The 17,774-nt window shown below is 42.0% G+C and overlaps 1 protein-coding gene across 2 annotated transcripts in view; it reads left to right on the forward strand.

Annotated features, from left to right (window-relative positions):
* Positions 1-9,108, forward strand: part of ETV6 (ETS variant transcription factor 6) — a 146,372-nt gene extending 137,264 nt beyond the window's left edge. For both annotated transcript variants that reach the window (XM_082223217.1, XM_082223216.1), the window contains exons 8-9: positions 5,658-7,183; positions 7,263-9,108. In XM_082223217.1, the coding sequence (XP_082079343.1) occupies positions 5,658-5,763 (106 nt within the window). In that variant the 3' untranslated portion in view covers positions 5,764-7,183; positions 7,263-9,108. The remainder of the gene's footprint in view (positions 1-5,657; positions 7,184-7,262) is intronic.
* Positions 9,109-17,774: the final 8,666 nt, after the last annotated feature.

The raw sequence follows: 17,774 nt of genomic DNA on the forward strand, positions 1-17,774 counted from the left end.
AAGACTCTGTGGTTTGGTTGGGAGAACTCTAACGTGCTGAGCTCCACCCTTGGAAAGAAATACGTTCTGTTATAATAATAAATTATTTATTGATGGGAAACCAATCATAATTTTTAAGGAGATCCCTACCAGATTTTTGCAAAAGAGAGATGGATATAAACAACTAATGGGGTTATTGAAGAAAAATGGAATACAACACAGATGGGAATTTCCAGAAGGGGACTCATTTTATTACAAAGATAAAAGATTAATTAACTGATGTTCAGGAAGTTAAGAAATTCATCAGAAGATATGAGAAAGAATTAGGAAAGGTGGACGCTGGTCTCGCTGGACCTGCTGGACCCACTCTGGATTCAAAGGAGGGAAAGAAGAAGAAGAAAAAGGAGGAAAATAAGGAGGAGGAGGAAGAAGAAGAAGAGGGAGGAGAAGAAGAAAAGGGAGAGGAAGAAGATATTGATAAGGATAAAGCTACCCAACCTTAAGTTAAATTTTATTGACTGTAGTGACCAGAGAAATGACGTTGAAACTTATAACTTGGAATGTGAACGGTCTTAATAATAAATCTAAAAGAAATAAAATTGAGCATATTTTAAAAAGACGGAATTTGGATTTAATTTGTTTACAAGAAACACATGTGGCAAAGAAACATAGACATGTTTTGATTAACAAAAGGTTGAGGGGAGACGTTATAACTTCAGATGTAAATAAGAAAAGAGGAGTAGTCTTGTACATAAAGGAGAAGTATGATCCTAAGTTGATTTCCAAGGATGAAGAAGGGAGAGTGATTGTAGCCCAAATGATGCTGCAAGGGGGAGGAAATTATCATTGTTGGAGTTTATGCACCAAATGAAAATAAGGCTGAAAAAAATTGGAGGAGAGGCTGTTGTAATTCATGGATCAGAAGATAATTTTAATGGAGGATCTCAATGGAGTGGTACGGCCAGAACTAGATAGATCAGTAAAAAGGAAAGCAACGAAAGAAGGCAAGTTACCAAAGACATTCTTTGACTTGATTGAAAACCTTGGACTAGTTGATATATGGACACTAAAACATCCAACTACAAAACAGTTCACATTTTCTCCCGAACCGAACCACAGTTTGGGAAGAATAGTTTATATATGGAAAATCCAAGGAACTTGTACCAAGAGTAATTAAAAATGAGATCACACCGGGAATACTATCAGACCATAATTCAACACTTATGGAATTGAAAGGGAAAGAACAGTCCTCCTTCAGATGGAGGATGAATGAAAGTTTATTTGATGACCAAACAATAGTGGAAAATGCTAAGGAGGTAATAAAAGACTACTTTTAGTGGAATCTACATAAAGAAACTGGACTTGAAGTGGTTTGGGATGCGAGTAAAGCTGTAATGAGAGGCTTCTTGATACAGAAAAATTGCCACCAAAAGACAGAAAGAGAAAAAGAAAGAAGTCCTGAATCACCCCATGAAGAATGAGAAAAAGCTAACATTGAAACCTAAAGACGAACAAATAAAAAAAACTATTAAAATGTTGCAAACTCAGTTCTCCATGCTGGTCAATCAGGAGGTTGAATGGAAGATAAAATTAATGAGACAAAAGAATTTTGAATCAGCAAATAAGACTGGAAAGCTATTAACATGGCAGTTAAGAAAACGTCAAAGTCAAAATACAATTAATATTTTTTTTAAAAAATAAAATTTTATTGGTTTTTCACAGTTTATATAAACACAAAACAATACAAACAAACAAACACATAAACAAACATGAATAATTTCAAATCCTTTTTTCTTAAGCCTTACTTCAGCGACTTCCCCGTACCTTCCCTTTCTGCATCCCAGTTTCCAAATTTGTTCAGCAAATCCTCACCCTTATATTTATCTAATTTTCACCTTGTTTTTTTCTTTTACTTAATCTTCTACAGCCATAATCCCCATATTTCAAAATACAATTAATAAGGTCAAAATAGGAGATAAGGTGACAAAAGATCCAAAAGAAATAAGGAAGGCCTTTCAAAAAATTTATAAAGATTTGTACAGGAAGGAGAAGGAAGATATGAAGAGAATAGAGAGATATTTGGAAATTTATAAAGTAAAACAAATCCCATTAGAAAAAAGGAAACAATTGAATACACAAATAACAATGCAGGAGATTCAAATGACAATAAAACGTATGAAGCAAGGTAAAGCTCCAGGACTGGATGGCTTCACAGCAAAATATTATAAGACTCTTAATGGACAATTGACACCTGTTCTGTGGGAGGTGATGAATAATATTCTGAAAGAAGGGAAGATCAAGAACATGTGGAAAGAGGCATATATAACGCTAATCCCTAAGCAAGATACAGATTGTTTGAATGCCAAGAATTATAGACCAATATTGTTATTAAATAATGACTATAAGCGTTTCGCAGATATTTTGGCAAATAGATTAAAAGAAACTCTTAACGAGTTGATTCACAAAGATCAAGCAGGTTTTCTTCCTGGTCGACAATTAAAAGAGAATGTAAGACATATTGGATATAATAGAATATTTGGAGATCAGGAATGATAAACAAGCAGCATTAATGTTTATAGATTTGAAAAAAGCTTTTGATAATATTTTTTTGCATTTTATGAAAAAAAGTTTGGAAATGATGGGAGTAGGGGGATCTTTTCTGAGAGGAATAGATGCAATACACTCTGAACAGAAGGCAAAAATGATTGTGAATTATATACTGACAGAATACTTTGATATAATAAAAGGTACTAATTGTCCCCATTATTATTTATTGCGGTCTTGGAGGTATTAACAAACAGGTTAAGAGAAGCCTCAGAAGTGAAAGGTATAAAAATTGGTGTAAAGGAATTTAAGTTTAAAGTCTTTGCAGATGATTTGGTTTTAACGTTAGAAGAACCTCATTCTAGTGTACCAGAAGCATTGGAGGAAATTGAAGAATTTGGACAACTAGCAGAGTTTAGGTTGAATAAAACTAAGACTAAAATGTTGGTTAAAAATATGGTTAAAGAAAAAATAGATGAATTGCAACAAAGGTCTGGAATCTTGGTGGCAAAGGAAGTAAAATATCTGGGAATTTGGCTGACTGCAAAAAATATTAATTTATTTAATGATAATTACCAACTGGTGTGGAAGGAGATTAAGAGAGACTTAGAGATATGGAATAGATTAAAGTTGTCATTTTGTGGTAGACTATCTGCAGTAAAAATGAATGTATTATCTAAGATGTTATTTTTATTTCCAACAATTCCAATAATCAAGGGGACTGGACAATTTAAAGAATGGCAAAAAGTACTTTCAATATTCATCTGGCAAGGGAAAAAACCAAGGATAAAATTTAAATTACTAATAGATAAGAAAGAAAAAGGTGGATTCTCTGTGCCAGACTTTATTATGAGGCGTCCTGTCTCTGCTGGTTGAAGGAATGGATTACACTGGAAAATAAAGACTTATTAGATTTGGAAGGATACGACAACAGATTTGGTTGGCATTCTTATCTTTGGTATTGTCAGGGGTTCAGGAGCAGAGGCAAGGGCAAGGGAGGAAACAGAGAGCGAGGAGGAGGAGGCAGAAGAAAAGATGAGTGATGACGACGACCCGAGATCTCCGAGTCTTTCCAGTGAATCAGAAGATTCACAGAAAGGAGCACCAGTGGCCAGGGCAAGGGGGGAGCCCAGGGGGACACCCCAGGAAGATAGAGCCAGAGGGGACTCAGAGGGGAGCAGTTGGAGATCGGGACCAGCGTCACCGCCAGAGAGCAGGGAAGAGGAAGGGGGCCAGGGATCAAGCGCTGGCAGCTCACAACAGGAGGGAGGGCACGAGTCAGGAGTGGCCACACCTCCATCAGGGAGCGAAGAAACGGTCAGACGGAAAGTGGAAGGTTGGGCGCGCGCCAAGTTCAAATGCACAGGGAAGTGACGCAGTAGGCAGCCCGGAGAGGGAGCCAGGTCCTAAAGCCCGGCGCAAGGAGACAGAAGGGTCCGGGGGGTCGGCGTCGGAGGAGTCCCGGAGGGAGGAGACCCCGGGGGGCAGAGGGACCCAGAGGAGAACAGTCAGGCGGAAAAGGTGGAGCAGGGCTAGGATATTAAGTTGGTGTACAGGAGGCGGGGACCCAGACAGAGCTTCGCCGATCTGACCATAAGACGTAGAGTTGCACGCAGCAGCTTGAGAATGGGAACTGTAACTCAATAAAGACTTTTACTTAATGATCGCTGGCTAGCGTGATCCTCTGTGAGCTAGGATCGGGGAGCAACTCTGACAGGTATGATAAAGTTAAAGTGCATAGAGGTATTACAAATCATGTGCTAGAAGATCTACCGTATTTTTCGCACCAGAGGGCGCACCTGACCATAGGGGGCACCTAGTTTTTAGAGGAGGAAAACACACACAAAAATATTCTGAATCAAATGTTGCACTAAACTATTTAAAGCACAAAGTGGGCAGCTCCTGTCCGCTTTGCTGCTTTAAATCGAGCCTCAGAGGAGGGTAGGAAGGGGAACCATGGCTTATCTAAGTCCAGTTAATATTGCTGAGCCTGACTTATGGCCATCGAGATTAGCCTGGCCGTCTCAGTGGAAATCTGGGGAGGCTGAGGTGGACTTTCCAGTTGTCAAAGTGTGGTTGTGTCTTCCTGCCCAGCATCTATTTCCTGCCCTCTTTCCCCCCTGTACCCCCGCACCCTGCTTCGAGGGAAGGAAGCCGAGCTATGGATCCTCTGCTCACAACTGCAGTGGATTCCCTCCACTTTGAAGCAGGAAAGTGGGAGAGGAGCTGCTTACACGAGTGTAAGCTGCTCCCCTCCCACTTTGCTGCTTCAAAGGGAGCCGGGGAGGAGGGAATCCGTTGCAGCTTCCCCCACCTCCCGGAGAGCCCGCAGAAGCCATGAGCTCTTTAAAGGGGCTGCGCGGCTTCTCCTGGCTTTTCTGGGATGTGGGGGGGGATTCTCCCACCTCCCGCAAAACCAGCAGAAGCCGCCAGTTCTTTAAAGGGGCTGCGCGCCTTCTCCTGGCTTTTCTGGGAGGTGAGAGAAGGGACTGATGCAGGCAGGCAGTCCCTTCTCCCTCCTGGGGAAAAGCCCGCAAGAGCGCATGAAGCTTGTATGCGGCTCTTGGGGGCTTTTCCCGCCTGCCTCCCCCCTGCATTCGCTCCATAGGACGCACACACATTTTCCCTTGCTTTTTAGGAGGGAAAAAGTGCGTCCTATGGTGCGAAAGGTACAGTATATACGAAGTCTGAGAAAGGAACAAAAACTTGTTGGAAAGGAAAACACCATGGTGGATATCACCTGTCGAGGTATTAACTGTAAAGAAATTGAATCCAGAGAGGAGGTGGGCCACCTATGAAGAGATATTAATGAAAACTGACCGAGGTTGGAAATTAAAGCCATATGACCAAATTGAGGGTGCTTTTACAGGTTGCTTGCAATATCATCAAGTAAATGATGTTCTTTTGTGTGATAAGAAAGTAGGATTCGAAGATAAAAAATCTAGATTACAAATTGAACTGTTGGAATGCAGAAGTAAATTGCTATCTAAAATGTACAATTTTTTTATTAGAATGGTATGCACAGGATGAGCAGATGAAAGAGGTTATGATAAAACGGGCACACTTTTTCAGATACCAGTACAGTAAGAACAAAATACCTTACCCATTCATTTCTATGTTGCTTGTGTTTTCAGGTTCATGAAGACTCCAGATGAGATTATGAGTGGTCGCACCGACCGCCTGGAGCATCTTGAATCTCAGGAACTGGATGAGCAAATATACCAGGAAGATGAGTGCTGAAGAAACCAAGTCCCCTTCTTCACTTTGGTCTGTGGAAGAGCAGTCTACGTGGAGGCACAGTCAGATGGGAAATGAGACCCCAGGACTTAGCATTTACTTTGGAGACAGTGCAAGAGCCCAGAGTACCTTAGAAAAAAACAAATCTATTGGCAAGGTGTTGGCAGCAAGACTTGAAAGAGAGAGGGGAAATATAGCACTACTGCACTGCTCCTTTTAGAGTCTCCCTCACCCGGGGATATTTTTGTTTAGTTTTGTTTTTGGGTTGGTTGGTTTGTTGAGGATTTTCTTTTCTAATTAATATGCCACTTGGCCTTTTTAAAGCAACGTTTGTAGAGCAAAACATCAAGTTTTTGCTTATTCTGAAGGCTTTCCTATGGAAATGTAGTACAACTGTTTTCTGTGCAAAGTCTCATAAGATGATTCTAAGATAGGAACAAATGGTGACAAATGCCATAAAAGAAGTGAGAAAATGGCTGGAGTTATTTTTATTCACGCTTGTCACAAAGGTTAAAGATTCTGGATGGTGATCCATGGTGAAAGGTATAAGAAATTGAGAGCCGTGAGTGGCCTATCTTGAGTGAGCATTGTGACTTGAAAGTGTCTGCAAAGCACCTCAGTCCCACAAGGAGAGATAAATGGAAGAGCTCTGCCAAAGTCAGTAGGCATCTCCACAATTTTCCAACTCAAGGAAGCTTTAAATGAAAACCATACTAATAGGACGGGATTTTTGCTTGACTGAGTTTGTTGAGCCACCACCAGGGTATTTTCAGTTTGAAGAGGGTTTTTGTTTTTTGTGCCAGCCAACAGTCTCTAGGACAGAAGAAAGGTTTGTCATAAAAAGAGAAGGAAGGGGTTTAAGGCCTATAAATTGCAAAATTGCATTTCTAGATGCTCTGATGGGTTGTCATCACAACTATATGTGCTGGCGGGGAAACACAGATTGCATTTCTGGGCTGATCTTTGCATTGGTTATGTTTCACTCTGTTGTAAGTGAAGTTTTCTGGCTATCTTACCCATAAATACGGAATTTCATTTTAAAGGATGAGCATTCATGCCCTGTTAATTTTAAATGTTTTAGGTTCTTGCAGCTCCAGACTGGTCTGTAGCTTTTTTGCTGAGGGGAGTTTTGTATGCACCTCTGTTGGTAGGAGGTCTTAGCCCTTTAAACATCAAGAAGGTTGTTAAATTATTCTGAAGTTAGCAGTATGCTAAACTGTGGTTCTCTACCACAAAATATCTTACTCTTCATAAAGTTCATATGTTCATCTGTACACATAATGACATAATTCTGTCTGTGCTGCAGCATCCACAGTCAATGAAAGCTGTTCACAGGGCTGTATGTGTCTTAAATGCTAATGGAATCAGTATTCTGTGCCATAATGACTTACAATTCTGCATCAGGAATGCAGAATTTGAAATTGTATCATAGAATAGAATCATAGAATCATAGAGTTGGAAGAGACCACAAGGGCCATCGAGTCCAACCCCCTGCCAAGCAGGAAACACTTGGACCTGATATTCAAATTAAGCATATTTGCTGTGATTTAATTTGCATAATGAGTTCTGTGTCTATAAGTGGGGTAAGGTGGAAAGGAATGGCTATGCTGATGTCTCTCCACCTCTCCATCACTGGTAATTGTGCTCCGCCAACCTTCTGGCTTCTAAAATTTATTCTGAATCTTTAAAAACTTGCTCTTTAAAAAGAAAAATTAAAGTGAAATACTCAATATGTTTCTGCATTTGCATGGTAAGGTTATATAAAACACACAGCCCTGGTCATTGGCTGGTTTCTTACCAGTTTCCAGTAAAAGTCATTCACTATAAAAATTTCACAGCAGTATTCACTAAAAGCTGGTCTGGGACTCTTCCGCCCACCCTGAGAAAATGTTAAATAGTGAAATGAAACATACTATTGATAAGTGATAAAACTGTTAAATCTAAGATGCAACATGTGAAAATAAAAGAACCTTGCACATACATTTAAAGCATTCATTTTCACACATTTGTCCATCACTCTTCGTTCCCCACAGGTAGCTCCTCCGGCCCCTTAATTTTCATACCAGTTACGTAGCCAGCGCAGCATCCTTTGGCCAAGAGATACTATCCACTCTGTGTTAATGGAAAGGAGTCTCAGCAGAACAGCTGCATCCCAGATTTAGAGCTGCAGGTGGATCAACATGTTTTATGGAATTGTTTCTATTGAGCTTCAAACCCTGCTCACTGTTGACTTAAGAAGCTTCACATTGTCTGTTTTATATGAAAAGGGCCTCAAATTACATTTATTGTGTTTGAATTTGGCAATTCATTTTTGTTGTTGCAGATTCTTAACATGTTTTTATGAATGGCAGACTCTTACAAGGGGGAACCCTACTTTCCCTTCAGTCACAACAAAGGCTGCAATTCTAAAAGCTTATGAATCCACACTCACACTATGGTCCCATTGTTCTTGCATCCATGTAAGCAGCCCAGACAGTCACAGAAGCAACAGCTAGGTGGGCGGGGGGGGGGACACATTTCATTGGATGGCTGTTAAATAAAACTGCGGCTGCAACGGTGTGCTTTTCATATTCAGTTCTTGTTTCTCTGGGGCCAAACTATAACCATTACCAATTAACAAGGGGCTGCTTCTGAAAATGGCAGCTGTAGGGCCGGGTTTGCAACTGTTCACAAGATGCCCTGCACTTCCCTGTCTCCCCATCAGTAGTCAGTGATGGGTAGAACAAATAGGAATAGGGGAATGCTTAATAGTTATTGGGGAATGGAGAACCCTACCATAAAACTCACCTATACAGTGGTACCTCAGGTTACAGACGCTTCAGGTCACAGACTCCGCTAACTGAGAAATAGTACTTTGGGTTAAGAACTTTACCTCAGGATGAGAACAGAAATCGTGCTCCGGTGGCGCAGTGGCAGTGGGAGGCCCCATTAGCTAAAGTGGTGCTTCAGGTTAAGAATAGTTTCAGGTTAAGTACGGACCTCCGGAACGAATTAAGTACTTAACCCGAGGTACCACTGTATACAAAATGAACATTGCAAGGACGCCTGGGTTCATATAAGGGCAGAGATTTCTTTGACATTCTCTTTAAATGGCTGCAGCCACGTGCAAATTAAGAATGAAATGCTGTTGTCGGTTTGCTTGGGTTTTTTTATTAAAAAATCTTAAGTAAATTGTAGCCTGTTGATGATGGCTCTTCTTTTTGTTTCTTCAAGGTGTGGGGGTTAAGGTGATTGAACTGAATGAATGTAACAAAGAAAACAAGAATGCCTCTTCTCAGGGCCAGTGAGTTGCAAATAATTTTTAAATGCTTGTAATTACATCATCTCAATAAAATTTTTAATATATAACGTTGTTCTGTTGTTTTTTCCTAATCAAGTATATGCTGCAGGTAAGAACTCAAGGTTTTCGAGGCTTTACCTTCCTTCTCTCCAACACACCCACCTTTTTTAATAGCCACCTTTAGCAGCGCACTAATCATGTGAGAGAACACCGAACACTGAAGTTGTCATGCACAGCAGATGAAGGTAATTGAGTCTGAAGCTCTGTTCTGTGCTCCAAACTCATTTCTTCTGGTATAATGGTATAAACTTGTAACATCCATGAAAAAGTCTTGTCTGTTTTGAGAACTTAGAGGATTTCTAGTTGCCCTCTAGAGGTCTAATGTGGACTATGTTCACATTTGCACCTTAAAGGTAAAGGGACCCCTGACTGTTAGGTCCAGTCGTGGCCGACTCTGGGGTTGTGGCGCTCATCTCGCTTTATTGGCCGAGGGAGCTGGCATACAGCTTCCGGGTCATGTGGCCAGCATGACTAAGCCGCTTCTGGCGAACCAGAGCAGCGCACAGAAACACCGTTTACCTTCCTGCCGGAGCGGTACCTATTTATCTACTTGCACTTTGACATGCTTTCGAACTGCTAGGTTGGCAGGAGCTGGGACCGAACGACGGGAGCTCACCCCATCGCAGGGATTCGAACCACAGACCTTCTGATTGGCAAGTCCTAGGCTCTGTGGTTTAGACCACAGCGCCACCCAGAGCACAGTAAATGTTTCCCTCCTTCCACCTCCCCCATGTTATTCAGAGCGCATCAGTTCCCCACTTTCTGCTAATATCAGCATGGAGTCATTGATGCTGTTTAGTGTCTGATTTGTTGGCACTGAATGTTTGTAATTCCTTGCCTCATCCACAGTCAATGCATGTTTGCAGGTTCACTGTCATGAACCTCTATTGTGCTCTTCTGGATATGGACGTTCCTTCACTGTTCCTACATCAGCAATTGGTATGCACATGTCCATCATACCCTCTTACCTGAACACTTGCACACAACTGACTTCACAGTGTGGCCCTGCATTTTATTTTTAAAATAGTGCATGAGAATAGCACAATTCTCCCACTGAGCATGTAACAGGAGCACCAGTCCTTTACCTCTGAGGGTATATTGTGTGACTGTGGAAGTGGATTTACTGTTTGCACACCGATGATCTTTGGAACGTGAAAGGAGCTTCCCTCTTCACCAACCTCTCTCCCATATGCTCTGGTTTCTGCTGCATCTGAGCTTTCAGTAGGTCTATAGAGGTTTACTCTTCACATAAGAGGAAGTTTGGGGCTGGACCCACTCCCACATAATCCAAAAAAAATGAGAGGCAAAAAAAATGAGAGGCACAAATACCAGATGGGTGACACCTGGCTTGAGAGCAGTACATGTGAAAAGGATCTAGGAGTCTTGGTTGACCACAAACTTGACATGAGCCAACAGTGTGACGCGGCAGCTAAAAAAGCCAATGCAATTCTGGGCTGCATCAATAGGAGTATAGCATCTAGATCAAGGGAACTAATAGTGCCACTGTATTCTGCTCTGGTCAGACCACACCTGGAGTACTGTGTCCAGTTCTGGGCACCACAATTCAAGAAGGACACTGACAAACTGGAACGTGTCCAGAGGAGGGCAACCAAAATGGTCAAAGGCCTGGAAACGATGCCTTATGAGGAACGGCTAAGGGAGCTGGGCATGTTTAGCCTGGAGAAGAGGAGGTTAAGGGGTGATATGATAGCCATGTTCAAATATATAAAAGGATGTCACATAGAGGAGGGAGAAAGGTTGTTTTCTGCTGCTCCAGAGAAGTGGACACGGAGCAATGGAGCCAAACTACAAGAAAGAAGATTCCACCTAAACATTAGGAAGAACTTCCTGACAGTAAGAGCTGTTCGACGGTGGAATTTGCTGCCAAGGAGTGTGGTGGAGTCTCCTACTTTGGAGGTCTTTAAGCAGAGGCTTGACAACCATATGTCAGGAGTGCTCTGATGGTGTTTCCTGCTTGGCAGGGGGTTGGACTCGATGGCCCTTGTGGTCTCTTCCAACTCTATGATTCTATGATTCTATGAAATATATAAAAGGATGTCACATAGAGGAGGGAGAAAGGTTGTTTTCTGCTGCTCCAGAGAAGCGGACACGGAGCAATGGATCCAAACTACAAGAAAGAAGATTCCACCTAAACATTCGGAAGAACTTCCTGACAGTAAGAGCTGTTTGACAGTGGAATTTGCTGCCAAGGAGTGTGGTGGAGTCTCCTACTTTGGAGGTCTTTAAGCAGAGGCTTGACAACCATATGTCAGGAGTGCTCTGATGGTGTTTCCTGCTTGGCAGGGGGTTGGACTCGATGGCCCTTGTGGTCTCTTCCAACTCTAGGATTCTATGATTCTATGATTCTAATCCCCCTTACAGCTGTGTTCTGCCGAGGTCTGAACAGGGGCTCCCACATCACCATTTAGACAGCTGTAGGCATGTTCAAGGAACACCCCTTCCCAAACATCATAAACATAATGCCCAGGCCCTGTCTGCATGGACAGATATACTAATTTTGTCATAGGGAGCAAAAGTCTGCATTCCCTCCCCCTTTGACATAAACATTTGTCCAAGTCTTCACCTTTTACACTGCCTGATGAATTTACTGGTGATGACATTGTAACCAGCAGGATGTGAAAATGGAATTGAATATTATATTTCAACAAGTTTTTACTCAAAATTATATTGGTAACTATAATCAAATCTAGGCTTGCTTGCTCATTTTAATATAGGACAGAAGTATATACTTAAATTTTGCTTTAGGAAAGAGTTTACACTGGCAGATTTCCAGAGATTTCCAAACAGCCCAGACTTGGGTGGATCTCATAAAAGTGTTTCTTGCATTACCGTGATAATAATGGACTTAAGATCTTCTTCAGTGTTTATTTGGTTGCCCACTGTCACAGAGTACAGGGGGAAGTGAGAAGAAAACATAAGCCAGGTACATTGATGGTCTGCCTTCATAAATTAAAATTTGCAAAGCAAGAAACTTGCTTTTTAGCCCAGCTCTCAGGGGGTAAGCCTCAGTTCCAATGCCACTATTTTACTACAGAAGTAAAGTAATCCAATAAAAGCTGTTCCAATAACAACTTCCTTTGGTGTGTTTCGTAAGTTTTTGTCTTTGGAGACAACATAGTTTTGACTAACTTTCAAAGTTGTTCCATAATTAATAGATTTGGCTGAAACAATTGACTGCTAAGTGCTATTTTTATAGGGTTGCCATATTTCAAAAAGTAAACTGATTTTTTGATAGAATTGCCTAAGATCCAGGACAAAGCACCGGGACATATGGAAGCCCTGATTTTTAATATGACATTAATTCAATCTCTTGACACTCTGATTATGTGATTTATCTTATTAAATAAGTTCTTGGCATGAATGCATTTGACAGTCATTACAGAAACTTTGCAGTGGGGAAATTCCCTATTTGGATGTTTCCTGGAAGAAGTTTGAACAATAACTTGAACAACAACATTAGATATTGCTATTTGTAATACAAAATATTTAATATTTGCTCATTTATTTCTTTATTAAATTTGTATATTGCCCTATACAAATATCCACAGATATCAGGGAGGTTCACAACATTAACTTATTATGCAATAATATTGGGAATTAACTATGGTAATAGAAGGAGAATGGAATTGCTCTTTGCTCATAGTACTGTATGAATAAAGTAATACATTGAAATCTTGCATCTTTAGGTGTATGCCTATAAAGGAAAATGTGTGAAGAGGCCGTAATGCAGGCACACTTCCACGCACTGTGTATATGTGTGGCACAGGGAAGTAAATAATTCCATTCAAAGCCATATGGTGGGAGAGAGCTGGAGAGTCCTTGGGGCTTGCGAGGAGACCTTGCCCAGAGCCCAGAGGGCATCAGTCAAGGTGGAAGAAGCCTGGAAGAGTCTTTACACTGTTCAGCCTCCCCACCTAACAGCTGGTGGGCGGGATAGAGCAGCAGCAGTAACCACTTTCCTGCATGTCCCAGACTCCCGCCAGCCTGGGAACTACAGTATTTTGGTATGAATTGGAGAGAGAGAAGCAGAAAGGGTGCTTAGAGGGTGCGCCCCACCTTACGCAATTTCTTTTTAAAAAATTTAAATCCTTACTGATTTTAAATATTGCATCTATTCACCACAAAAAGAAAAAAAAGAAAACACATCAAATACAAAAAAATGTTACATATAAATTAAATTTCTTCCATGCGTTGAGACTTCCGTCTTCCTCAGCGTGGGTCCTTCGTTTCCTTGTTGACTGCATATTGTATGACATTTAACTCATCATAAATTATAATCTTTGTAGCATATGACAGAAGTTAATCAAAGCATGTCAAAGATTTCATACGGGAACAATGTCCTTTTAAATATAATCTGTATATATCCCATTCTTTGTTAAACTTTTGGTTTGTCTGTATGTCTATGTAGAATTGGCAAAGATGACAGGAAAAATTAAGAACCAGACAAACCACCTTATGCAATTTTATTTATGTGCACAGGGGCCCAGAATGCAACCCCCATGTAAGTGGGGAGTCGCCCAGACCTGACATGGGAAGCTGCAATAGTTTTTCACGGATATACTCTGTCGGTGGCAAGTACAATGGAGGCAGATATGAACAAATCCTATTATTCAGAAGGATTCTGGGCCTGTCTAAAGTTAAGCGGGATCTGCACACTCAGTTCTTTAAAATGTTTCATGGTACCTGTCACGGCTTCTGTCGAGGCTTCGGGAAAGCTATTCCTCCCCCAGTTGCAGCAAGAGTAGATAAACAAGGTATAGTCCTTTTTAATCGGTTTATTCAGTCATAATAGCGAGAGGCAAAAGAACGCAACAAGCCTTAACAACGGTGTTGCTCCTAACTGGGCTCCTCCTCCCTCCTTGCTCACTATAGCACCTTCCCTTACGGTGACAGCTCAAGGTCAAATGTCTGATTCCATTGTTCCTGCACTCTTAACAAATGCCGAATTCTGGGAGACGGGGGATCAGAAATACTCTCCAGTGACAATGTGTCATCTGGCTGCCCTGCCGCAGTCCCCTTCCCCCACTTCTTCTAACACTTCCCAACTCTTCTGTCTATCTCTGAGCTGTGACTTTCCTCAGACCCCTCAAAGCCCTGCTGCCTCCTCCTCCTCCTGCAGCCTCGGGAGAAGGGGGCAGTGATTTCCACCATTCCTCCTCCTGCATCTCACCCTCCTGACCCTGACAGTGCTTCAAGAAGGAAGATTAGGAAGGGCAAAAATCACCCATACACAGCTTTCAATATTAAAAATTGGAGAGAGGAAAGGTAAGGGACATTTAATGAAGTCACAAACCATGTGTTCTGACTCCCCAGTATTTTAGCTCAGTCAAGGCTATCAGTCCTGACCTCTGGCTCACCACAGACTGCTGCTCATGCTCAATGGGAAAGGCTTGAGCACAAAAATGTGGCTGCCCTTGGCAGGCATATTTCAGTCCTTAGGAGCTATATTCCAGCAACTCTGGACATAAATATGCACAGCAGGGTCAAAAGGAATAAACCATTTAGTGTCCTCTTCCATTCTTAAATTATGGTCCAGAGAACTGCCAGAGTATGTGCAGGTAAGGGGGAGGCAGCTGGAGGTCATACTTCCTTTTTTATTTTACAAAGCACAACCTCTTTTTTAACAAAGAAAAACAAAGCACAATACAGGCCTTTATAACTGTCACATACTTAGTTGCAAGACATGCAGTGGGGGAAAACCCCGCAGACCCCAGTGCATAAGAATCTCCCAGTGTCTCAAAACGTTGGAAGAATGGCAGTTACCAGGGTCAACGGCAGATGTTCAGGAGACCAGCAGATCTTCAGTTGGCTTATAAAGACAGTTTGCTAGCCTGAGGTGATTGATTAGCAGCCAAAGCTGTTCAGTATGCATTGTTTTTTAACAATCCCTTTTCAGTGTTTGGCGGGGAAGAGGCTGAATGACAGGTAAGTCTAACAAAGTGAGCATTGTTTTCCTGCTCCTACTTCCCCCAAATGGTAGGATAGTTCCAGGGCAGCCGTTTGCAGGTCCAGTTTCCTTTTGAATGAAAGGGAAATTGCCAAAGACACGGGCTGACTTTGTCATATCTGTCTGCTTACAAACATACAGGCGAGCTGGTAGAGAGCAAGCAGGCCAGCCAAGCAAGCAGTTCAAGATTCACAACCACAGCAGTCAAGCATGGTAAAAACATAAAAGCTGCATTGGCTAACATTCAAGTTAAATTATGTTGTTCTCTTGTTCTGTTGGATTTCTCTGCTCTGCATTTGATGTACAAAAAAGTATGAAAATCCATTTGATTCTTCTGTACTCCTGCACTCAGGCATGTGTCATCAAATGGCAGCTTGGTTTCAGACTCCATGTAATAACTATATATTAAAATCAGAGCAGCCATAAGAATCATGCAGCGTGAGGAGTGGGGGACAATTGAAAGCACGGGCGGGGTGGGGGGAGCTGAATGATCTCCAGCCACACTTCACATCCTATAGGCGCTGCACCAGCAGCTTTTCAGAATTCTGCCACATTCCCTGATGGCAATTACATGGATGGCAATTACAAGCAACCTGGGGAGGAAACAGCAAGTGGGCATTTATTTATTATTTCTACATTTATATCCCATATTTTTCACCAATGAGCTAAAGGTGGCACACATAATTCTCCACTTCCTCATTCAATCCCAAAACAACCCTGTGAGGTATTTTAGGCTGGCCTAGAAGCAGCCTGGCCGGGGACAGGGGGGCCATCTCGCCCTCAGGCTTGTGGGTGTCCTCTGCTGCAACGTGGACATGTGACATCACACACACACAACGTGTGTGGCGGCCGGCAGCCACAGCTCCTCTTTCTCTCCACAGCCAGGGAGGCAACCTTTTCCACAGGGAGGGGCTCAGACACGGAGGCAGAGCGATTCTGCCGCTGCACCTGACCCTCTCCAGAAAAGGGCGCCTTGCTCGCTGGCTACGGAGGGCAGAGCTGAACTGCTTCTCTCTCAGAAGCCCCACCACTGCTGTCTGCCAATTTTTCTCATTGACTTTGTGGGTGCTCAGTCCCTACAATTATATTATTGTGGGTGCCCAGGCCCCCATGGCCCCCTGGAGTTGGTTCCCATGACTGGGAAGATCTCTTCATCAGAAGGAGAAGTAAACCCTGGATAGTAACCCTGAGGTAAGAACCAAATGTTCCCTGTTGCAATCCTCTTGATCAATCTAACAATTTAAGAAATGCAAGCTTGCAACCCTAGTCAGCTTATGAATTGTGGCCACGATTAAATAAGTGTTATTTGAAGAAACAATGAACAATGCTTAAGAAACCCAGAAATTTGAAGAGAAGTTCCATGGTTCTCAAAGGAAATATGCATTTCATGGTCTTATGACAACCCAAGAGCATTTGGAGGCAGGGAACTATAATTGCTGCATCAAGTACTTCATTTGACAAGATTTTGAGCCTCGGCTTCATGGTTTTCAGGAGCAAGGGTTGAGGAAGGGGGGGAAAGAGGTATCTTGATGAAGAATTCAAATTTACTGTGAAGCAAAGAACAAAAATTCCAGATGACAAGAGTAGAAGGAATCTCAGGGTTTAATGTTAGCCTTAAGTCATACACTGTTTGGAACTGAAAAAAGGAGAGGATTTTCTGCTGAATTGTCCAACTTCTCTTGATCAAGATCAGTGTTCTAAGGAAATGTAAACTAATCATTTACCTAGATGGTCCAGTTATGGAACTTTTTGGCAATTTTTAACCTATTTTTAACATTAATAAAATGTCAAGCCATATGGGTCAAGATCCAAAATTAGTCTTGCACAAAAGTTGTGTTGTGCCATTTCTAGGGCTGTATATTCCCATCCATATCTTCACAGTGTCCAATAACATCAGATCCTGCTGGATCAGGCAAATGTTCCATTTGTTCCAGCATCCTGTTCTCATGCTGGCCAATCAGGTGGCTGTGGGAAGCCGACAAGCAGCAGCTGAGCACAAGACCCTCGTCCCTTTGAGTATTCAGAAGCACTGCTGTCTCTGACTGTGAAATGCTGAAGAACTTTCTTAAAGATTATGGTAAGTAAGTAAGTAAGTGTTGTGCGGAACTGAATTTCAGATTGCAAGGTGGGGGTGGGGGCTGAGAGAGAACCAAGATAGTCAGATCCTTCCATCCCGTCTCCCCACAGTACCTCACAATCCATGCTCTAAGGCGAAATCCTCCCCGGCCACCAAACCAACTCCCTCCAACAACCAAGGACCAAGCTGGCTAACCCTCTTCATAGCAAAGCTGCTCAGCTTGCCTGTTGCTAAAATAGCCGGGAGCAAAGTCTTCTCTCATATTCTGTTTTTCTGCCGTCATCCTTGCCAAAGTCATCCTTGCCAAAGTAAAGAGAAGTAAATCAGCACAAGGTGCCACCAACTGTTGGCAAAGTGAAGGACAATTCAGTGCTTCTTGCTTATCTTGGATTGATTTGCCGACTTTGATTTAGCAGAAGTCCTGAACTAATTAATGTGGAGGGTTCACTGTGTTATTCTGTTTTATTTGTTGTGTTTCTTAACACAAAGTTGACCAGCCTTCTATTTAAAAAGTCATTAGGACTTTGGTTATACAGACCAAACCGTTCTAGTATTGAGAACAAATTATTTTTAGGTGAGCTTTAATACTGCTTTAGAATGGTTTTCTACAGCTTGTGTGTGTATTATGG

This window comes from Podarcis vaucheri, assembly GCF_965113315.1.
Source record: "Podarcis vaucheri genome assembly, chromosome: 5".
Taxonomy (NCBI): domain Eukaryota; kingdom Metazoa; phylum Chordata; class Lepidosauria; order Squamata; family Lacertidae; genus Podarcis; species Podarcis vaucheri.